A 9,473-nucleotide genomic window follows, 5' to 3' on the forward strand; every position below is an offset into this window, starting at 1 on the left:
GAAAGGTGAGAACCTGGGTGACTCAAAGCACCCCAGGATGTACCTGGAGAAAAGAAAGAAGGAACCCCCACTCCTTAGCTCAGGAAATGCCATGGCCTTTCTGGAGAGTGGTCACAGAAGGGCAGCCAATACGAGGTGTCTAGAAGCTGAGAGAGTACTGGGAAAGCTCTTGGTATGCATGTAAATCTGGTAAGTTCATGGTAAAGTTTAGCCCATGTCAAGGCCAAGGCCAAGTCCATCTGACTTAGTAGATTGGTAGGGACATTTATTGGCTGCTTCTAGGAACTCCAACCAGCCTCAGTGGGGGACACTTTTCGCACTACATTTCCTGCCACCTTGTCTACTGGCCAGAGATTCCATTCCCACTTAGGTCATGGAGGCTTGTTTTTAGGGAGCTGTTGAGACATGGGTTCCCATGTGCTATAAAGAGCCGTGGGACAGGCTACAAAAGACAGAAATGCTGGGCACTCCCTGTTGAGTAATTCTCCATCTATCTTCTCAACAGATCAGATTCTCAAGCCCAGCTGCAGCCAGCTTTGCTTATTCTTTGTTCTAGGAGACAGTTCCCAATGGACATGTGACTGTGAAAACAGTCTCTAGTAAACATTTGCATTGTTACTGGAATTTCACTCAAATCCCAAAGCCAGGTAAAGCCTAATTGCCAAGTTTTACTGATGGAGAAATCCAAGCATTTAAAGAAAAAAATTGACGTGTTGAGTTGGTGGGTGCTTGGGTGAATGCAGCAAAGTGTTAGGTCTTTCTAGTTTCTGTGGACTTCCAGGGACGTACTCCCATGAGAGCCCCCAGCAGGTCCCCAGATATCTTGCAATACACTGCCTGGCTAGTGCTGAAAACATCATGGGTGGCCTAGCTGGGTCTAAAACCATAGCAGCTTTGACTCCCTGCATACTTCCTTCTGTGGGGAAAGACCAGCACAACCCCTCTAGAAAGTGTGTGGGACAGGCTTTGTCTGAGAAGAGGTAGGTGCCACTCATCCCTTCGGAGTTTACCCACCCGCTCTGCCACTGCCCTTCATTGTTATCCTGGCCACAACAGCTTGCATCCTAACCAGCCTGGGAACTTCAACTTTTTTAAACTCTGCAGTCCTGCATCAATGCCTGGATATACATCTGGACTTTGGTAATCCTCTAGTTATCCTCTGAAGGACCTACATATACATCTACCTGACATTCATTATCCAGACCATCAGGATGTGACTAGACTTCTTGGCACCCATCTTCCAAACCACCTGGCATCCATCATTCTGACCGCCTGACAACTGACTGATGACCGTTCTGAACCAATCCTAGGGCTAAGAATGCGTGACTGATAGTTCTCAAGAATGTACTTTTTACTATAAGAACTTTTAACTTTCTTTGTTCTTTGGAATACTTCTGGGATTTTGACTAGCCGTGTTGCCTAAAAATGGGTTCTTGGTATCATCACAGGAAAGAATTCAAGGATGTGCCGAAAAAGCCAAGCAAACAGTGGATTTATTAAAAGAAAAGAGGATAGTACACTCCCAAAATAGTGGAGCGAGCAGGCCAGGAGAAGAGCAACTGCCCCAAAGAAAAAAGAAAACTAGGAATTTATTATTTTCAAAACATTCCATTTTTAGGGGTGATGTTACAGGCATTCCTAGGTGGGTCCTCACTGACCACTCCTTCCCATTGGGAAACGGGATTCTCTTGTCTTTATTTAGCCTTTCTTGGAACTGTCATAGTAACACAGAGAGGAGAGACTTTCCCTGCCTGCAGTGCTAATAATATTAGAATCCATTATAATTAGCTAAAGTTCACCTTCAGGGGCAAGATGGCGTCCTGGCTCTCAGCCACCGATATCTAGTTCTGGCCAGTCTGGTAGCTGCACCTTTTCTTGAGAATGATCTCATCTCCTCCTTCCTTTGTTTTACCAACTTCTCCTCCCTCCCCTCTCTCATACCAGGGCCCTATTCTTTCTGCCTGTGGTAACATTCCCCCCTCGAGAAATCTGGGTCCTTGTAATCTTACAAGGGATTTTGGGACGAAGGTCTGTCTTTTAAAACTGCTTCCTGCTGAACAGGGGCGTTGTCGAAACCTGTGGGCACCAGAATTTCTTGCTATTCTATGCAGCACGGAGGGTCTAGGAAGTGGTCGAAGGGGTAGCTGTGAGGGAGTAAAAAGACTGGGCCACTTGACCAGAGGCTGCTGGCATGGTTTGCTATCCTCAGAAGGGAGGAGTTGGTATCCTTGGCAGGCGACCACCTGGAGATGAAACTGTCGGATTCTAGAAGATACAAACTTGACAAGGAGCCTCAGGGTAGCCAGGTTAAGAGTTTGGCATGTCTTAAGGGTGATTTCTGGAGAGTCTAGTAGGAGTGCCTGATATTTGGTAAGGTGTCCTCCCGCGAGCTTATCATGGCCTTTAGTCTCTAGGACTCCTCGTACCTGGTGGGGTGTCCTCACCTCTAGTGGCATTCCCAGCGTTAACTTGGTGGCTTCTTCCACAAGGCAGGCCATGGCAGCCCCTGCCCTTAAGCATTCTGGCCATCCCTTGGCTACAGAATCCAGCTGTTGGGAAAGTAAGCAACTGGCCAGAGATCTTGTCCCCATGGCTGTGTCAATAGCCCCAAGGCTATTCCCTGCTTCTCTGCAGTGAAGAGCATGAGACGTGTGTTGAGATCAGGTACACTTAAGGCTGGGGCAGATATTAAAGACCGCTTAATATCTTCAAAGGCATTTTGTTGTTTTAAGGGTGTCGGACTCAGCTAGGGCCTCATATAGTGGCTTGGCCATGACACTGAAACTGGGGATCCAGAGCCTACAGAATCCCACCATACCTAGGAAGATTCTAAGTTGTTTGCTCATCTGAGGAGGGCCAAGCTGGGAAATGGCCTCCTTTCTCTTAGTAGTTAGAGCCGTGTCTGGGAGTTAAAATGTACCCAAGGTATTTACTTTCTGTGAGGAAATTTGGGTCTTTTTCTTGGAGACTTTATATCCTCTAGAGTCCAGACAGTTAAGAACTTGGATGGTATTGGCATCTAAAAGTTCCTTAGTGAAACTGCAAATAAGTATATCATCCGTAGCTATGTTCCCAATTTACACCCTCCAAGAGCCTTGAATGAATCTCTATCATTTACTCACAGCAAAGCCTCCAGATTCTTTTTGCATTTGTTCAACACAGCAGAAGAGATGGTACAGTGCAGGGGCAAGGGCAGATACGCTCTCCAGCACAAGTCCATCACTCACCAAAAGACTTTGCAGGACAAACACAACTTCATCTCTTCAGTGCAAGCAGAGGCACCAAAAGTCATTATTTTAGAAAAACCACACACTGTTCTCCTAAGGGTCCCTTTGATTTTTGTGGAAAGCAACAGCCAAAGAGAAAACTATCAACAGTAACGTGTACATTTCAGTTGCAGTCTGAGTCAAGGGGACGTGCTTCCCGATTCTCTTCCTCATCTTTCAGATCTCGGCAGACCCTGACCTCTCCCCTGCACAGTTCAGAGCTTGGCACTCAGCAGGCACTCAATAAATGTCTGTGCCAAGTGAAAACAACTTGCTGGGGCAAGTAGGAGTCAATCCTGCATCCGTCCCTCCCTTTTTTCCTCCCTGGCGACCTTTGGGGCTCTGGTTTCCTGCAAGAAGTGAATTATTCATGTCTGCTCATAGATATCAAATTGGCCCTTCCCAGTTGCCAGCAGGGTGGAGCAGGGAGGTGGCTTTGTTCAGTCTGTAAATAGGAGGAGCAACCTCCTTGTTCAAACAGCACTTGCAGGTGGGGACTATTTTTGCTAAGTCATCCTGGGGATGCTCAAAGCCCCACTGTGGGATCCTGCCTGCCCTTCCAGGCTCCTCCTTCCTCCCCACCCCTTTAATAGATCCTTAAGTGGGCTCACGCCACTCTGCCAGGCTCACCCGGCACTTTCATCATGGCTTACATTGCCAAGTCCTTCTACGACCTTTCTGCTATCAGCCTGGATGGGGAGAAAGTAGATTTCGGTACATTCCGAGGCAGGGCAGTGCTGATTGAGAATGTGGCCTCACTCTGAGGCACAACCACCCGGGACTTCACCCAGCTCAACGAGCTGCAATGCCGCTTTCCCAGGCGCCTGGTGGTTCTTGGCTTCCCCTGCAACCAATTTGGACATCAGGTGAGGGGTCCCTTGTATTGTACGCAAGGAGTTGGGTTGTCTAGTAAGCTAATGGGAGGGGAGAGTGACTATGAAGGTTGGAGTGTCTGGAATTGGGGGTATGTTTTGTTCATCTAGGTCTTTAGCACATGTGATTCCCAAGGGGATGTATATATGATTCTGTGTGTGATTCAAGACAGAGGGTGTGGATTTTTATTGTTGATTGTCTTCCCACTCTACTCCGTGAGGGCTGGTACTGGGTCTGTTTTTCTCTCCATTGTGTCGTCAGTGCCTACGGTATAGAAGACACTCATTAAATATTTGCTGAATGAATGAGAGGAGGAAATAGAAGATCAATAATTAAACTAGAATTAAACTGACTCAGGAGACTTTAGTTCTGGCCAGACTTGGTTCTGCTGTTTAATGGCTCTGTGCCTCAGGAAGAGTCATCCAAATTTTCTGCTTCAGTTTCCTCATCTGTAAATTGGGGATAATGCCACTTACCTTATAGGATTATTGTGAGTTCTGAGGATAAGATATACAAATGTAACTTGAAAAATATAAAGTAATATGCAAATGCAAGCAACTTTATTATTTAGGTTGAAGGATTTTGTTTGTTTGGTTTTTTGTTTGTTTGAAAGCAGCCAGGCGGAGAGTGAATTTGGGGCAAGCTAAGGATGTGCAATGTGTGTGTGTGTGTGCGCGCGCGCCTGTGTGTGTGTGTCTGTGTGTCTTCAGAGCATCATGTGCACCCATGTCTCTGATTAATGGGTCATATTGTTATAGAGCTTCAGCCCACATGCCTCAAGTTGTCTTTTAGGGATTGTTCTCTTTGCACTTATGAACAGCACAAGCAGGCAGAATATCCTCAAATAAACCCTCCAATTATAATCCCTTTAGTTCAATTCACAATGGCATGAAAGCAATGGAGAGATAAGCAGAGATATATGCAGGAAGGCTGAAGTGTCATCTGCTGTGACAAACCTGAGCCCAAACAATTGCTGCCCTCGCTGTCCCTCCCTCTCAGTCTGTTTTAAGGTTTCACCAATGCAGGAGAGACAGAAAGGGCAAAACCTCTGTCTGGCCCCACTAGTGCCTCCAGCCTTACACCGTCTCTTCAGGCTGGCTAGTTACTGGATGGAGTCCATAACCTACCAGTAGCCAGCCAGCCATTTGCATTAAGAGATAAGAAGTCTAATAGAGATCAACTCTGGGCTCAAGATATCATGAAGGCCTAGAACTGACTGTACTAATTGGTTCTAGTAGGTCAGAGGCAGGAACTTTCTCCCAGAGGGAGATATCTGACTCTTAGATTTGGGGGGTAGAGTGGAAAATGAGGGTTTCCATGGGCCTTTTGGGGATGTCAGGGGTGGTGAATGCTGAGTGGGGACAGAACAATAATGGCAGTGGGGAGGGAAAGACAGGTAACAGGTTCAGAGCTAAAGCATTCAGAGCTGAGTAGAGTGAATGAGTGTGAGGTACAGGAGTCTTGGGCTAGCAGTCTAGAAGTGAAAGGAATTATAATGACACATTCACAACCTTTAGCCCTCAAACACTTAATTTCCTTAACTTCCCCTTCCCCTGGCCTATTCCAGAACCCTAAACCCTCTGTCCTATTGAATTCATCCCTGTTAGTCACTCACTATGTAATTACATTTAGAATACATTCATTGATGTCTCTAACTTACTTTGCCTTTGTGGCACCTGAAAAGTAGATTTCCTTGGATACCCGGGGTCTTCCTTCATCAAAGCTTCCTCCTACTTGCACTTCAGATCTAGGACAAGGCAAGATGAAAGCAAGAAGTTATAAATTCCATTCCTCTAAGCCTCACTTCCACCCTTCATTTCTGGAGCTGAGTAGGGCAGAGCAAAGACCTCGACTCTCACATGTAATTAGAAGCAACAGAGGCAAAAACAGGACAGAAGAAAAGGGAAGGTGGTGGCAGGATGTGCGTGTGTGTGTGTGTGTGTGTGTGTGTGTGTGTAGGTAAGTAGAAGAAGGGTCCCATGCAGTATGACGGAGGTTCCTTTGCCTTTCTATTGCCCTGAACTAAGAGTTCCTCGAAGCTTCAGACTGATACCCTAAGAACTGCTCAGGGTAGATTGGAGAGAGAAGCAACAATTCAAAAATGCTAAATCTTTCACTAGAAGAACAGCCAAGCTAGGAACTGCAAGCACTTTCAGAAATGGCCTAGTAAAACATCAATAGCTGTGAGAGGGAAAACTCCAAGTCAAGAGCAGGGCAAAGCAAATGAAGAAGGGAAGAAAAGGAACTGAGAAAAAGAAAAGAAAAAGATAGAAAGAAAATAATGATCCTGGGAAGGGAGTATGGAAGGTGAAAGATGTACATGTTGTGGACCCTTCATTTCCCCCCTCCCTTTTCCATGCTCTTTGTCTTTTTCCTCCCCCAGGAGAACTGTCAGAATGAGGAGATCCTGAACAGTCTCAAGTATGTCCGCCCTGGGGGTGGATTCCAGCCCACCTTTACCCTTGTCCAAAAGTGTGAGGTGAATGGTCAGAACGAGCATCCTGTCTTCGCCTACCTGAAGGACAAGCTCCCCTACCCCTATGATGACCCATTTTCTCTCATGACCGATCCCAAGTTCATCATTTGGAGCCCGGTGCGCCGCTCAGATGTGGCCTGGAACTTTGAGAAGTTCCTTATTGGGCCGGAGGGGGAGCCCTTCCGACGCTACAGCCGCACCTTCCCTACCGTCAACATTGAGCCTGACATCAAGCGCCTCCTCAAAGTTGCCATATAGACGCGAGCTGCTCAGCACGCAGATCTGCTCTGTCCAGCCCCTGAGTATCTTTCCTTAGGATTCAGTGTGCCCTCAGAAGACACCACTGGACCTAAGCTTTCCCTCGAGATCAGTCCCCTTTATTGAAGAGCCTTGCTTTTCCAATCTGTCTGTTTCCTTTCTTCCCCAACCTTCTGGTTGGTGATTCAACTTGGGCCTCCAAGACTTGGGTGGGCTCTGGGCCTTCACAGAATGATGGTGCCTTCCTAAACCTGTATGGGAGGTGTCTGAGACGTGTGAAGGGCCCCGAACCAGCCTGCTGGCTGAGTCCAATAAAAGGCAAGTGTGGAAATGGCCAAGCTCTCTGTGTCTTCTTCCTTGACAGGGTAGAGGGATGACACAAAACTGCAGGTGGGGCAGAGGGGCTGGCAGCACACAAAGGCTCGGGAGAGGGAGGCCCTGACCAAGGGGACGTACTACTGTCTGGTAAGCAGGCTCTGGTCAAGGTCTGTGGTGGCAGGTGGAGTTGCAAGAAATGTAAATTGTATTATTGCTTTATGGCTCTTTTCCAGAACTGTGGAAAGGAGGTGATAATGAGAGATAAAGGGGAGGGAAAGACAATGGACCCTTTGGTTGAGGGTACTAGGAAGTTAGAAGATTCCAGTCAGGAAGACTTCACAGTGGGTACCAGGTCAATTAAACATCTGTACCTTGAGAATTTCCTGGGAAGTCAAGTGGTCAACTTTTACTAATAGCAAGGGCATGGAGGGTGCAGTTACTGGTACACAAAGAGCACTTCGTCCATTTCCTGGTCACCTTGCTGAGTAACACTCGTTTTTGATGCTTTGCTAGACTGACTCTCCCTTTAAAGTTCACATTTCCACCCTTGGCTTTCTCAAACTCACCTATTCACATCCTCAGGCACAAGACAAACAAGTTTAGGTATGATTGGTTTCATTTCTTCTTCCATGAGGGTGGGGATGGGAGAAGGCCTCCATTCACAGTCAGACTGTTCATAACCTGCCAACAGGATAGCTGTTCTCTGTGACAACAGAGTCCTGTTGAATGGCTTCGTAAGGACGTTGCCCCAGATTCCTCATCTAGTACAGGCACACTCAAAAAACACCACCACCAAGGCCAGGTCCTATCATGTTCTGGAAAAGACACCTGCTGAAAGGCCACTGCTCTGTCACTGTGCCCCACACACCCCTTCCAGGAAACTTCTCATTTCACTTTTTCTTCTTTGACCACTAGATGGAATATTTTACCTGTCTGTATTGAAGCCCTAAACAGACAATTCTCCAAATTGAGTACACTGCTTGAGGAGAACCCTCATGCTGAGAGGAAAATGCTCTTCCTATGATGTTCCCATAACTGTTTTCTAAGCAGTTGCATCATCTGAGAAGCAAATGTGGAATAGAGGTTAAGGACCCCCACTGTCTGACCTTCAGCTAAAGCTATGTCATTGATGGGCTTTATTTCATAAGGGTAACCTGAGTGTTATAGTGAGAATCCCCTGGTGTCCTTCTGCTAAATTAAGGCTACCCTTAACTTGACTCTTGAAAACTCAAGCCTTTCAAGATTCTCTCTCTTAAAGCCAACAGTTAAGATATGGGTTTCTGGGGGCAGGAACAATCACTGATTTTAGAGCAATTACCAGAGACAAATTGCTTCCCTGAAGAAATTAAATACAGAATTCCTATTAGATGCTAGTAGGATTTGTTCTCTGTCTTGATAGTGCTATAGCCTATAGTTATATCCAATAACAGAACGAGCTATCCTGGTTGTTGGCATTATGCCACAGGCAATTTGGGGCCTGATGTGCCACTACAATCTGTTGGGTCTTTCCCACGAGTCTCAAGTTGAAAGAATTATTTAGAGATCCCAAAGGAATAGGAATTACAGTATAAGTGATTTTGCAGAGAGAGTCAGAAAGGACCATTATGCTAGGAAGAGGGCCCCTCGTTTGCATAGGGGAAATGCTCAATGCTTCAGAAGGGACCTGACCAGTTTGGCTCAGGAGGGAACAGGGAAGGCAGGACTGGAGAAACTTGTTTTTACAAGGATACTTGTTTTACTAAAGCTTTAGTCGCACTGCTATTAAAATGAAGACAAATGAGAAATTGTTTTCTTTCCTTAATTCCTCATCTTGTCGGTCATTCTTTACATCCTCAGAAGTATCAGCTTATGGTCATAAACAGACAAAGCAAAGTTTAATATATAATCACCCACTTTCCTAGATCAACAAAGTCTTTTAATCAAATTTCCCTACGGGCACTCGGGGAATAGGGAGGAGTCTCATAAACAAGCTTTCCCAGAAGTACTGCGGTAATGCTCCTGGATTGAGTGGGACAGAAAGAATCATGTCTCTGAGAGCTCTTACAAAATATATAGCTTGGAATAAGTGATTTTAGGGGACCAAGATTATACATAGACTACAACTGATGATTATTTCCATGACTGTTCCCACAGCTATTTGTCTTTAGTTTAAGAAACAGCCAAATTCTAATTGGTGATTTCACATCTGGTGATTTCTAATAATTACCATCAGAACCATCATCCAAACTACCATTTACTATACTCATACTCATACACTGCACTAAGTATATACCAGGGGCGCC

General features: G+C 46.0%; 1 protein-coding gene across 1 annotated transcript; it reads left to right on the plus strand.

Annotated features, from left to right (window-relative positions):
• The first annotated feature begins 3,772 nt into the window (after positions 1 to 3,772).
• GPX2 (glutathione peroxidase 2) lies at positions 3,773 to 7,211 on the plus strand. The gene is made up of 2 exons (XM_019733417.2): positions 3,773 to 4,132; positions 6,523 to 7,211. Exons 1-2 carry the CDS (start codon positions 3,911 to 3,913, stop codon positions 6,871 to 6,873), a joined length of 573 nt encoding a protein of 190 aa, XP_019588976.1. The 5' UTR covers positions 3,773 to 3,910; the 3' UTR covers positions 6,874 to 7,211.
• Positions 7,212 to 9,473: the final 2,262 nt, after the last annotated feature.

Source organism: Rhinolophus sinicus, linkage group LG03 (genome assembly GCF_036562045.2).
Source record: "Rhinolophus sinicus isolate RSC01 linkage group LG03, ASM3656204v1, whole genome shotgun sequence".
In the NCBI taxonomy this organism is placed as follows: Eukaryota; Metazoa; Chordata; class Mammalia; order Chiroptera; family Rhinolophidae; genus Rhinolophus; species Rhinolophus sinicus.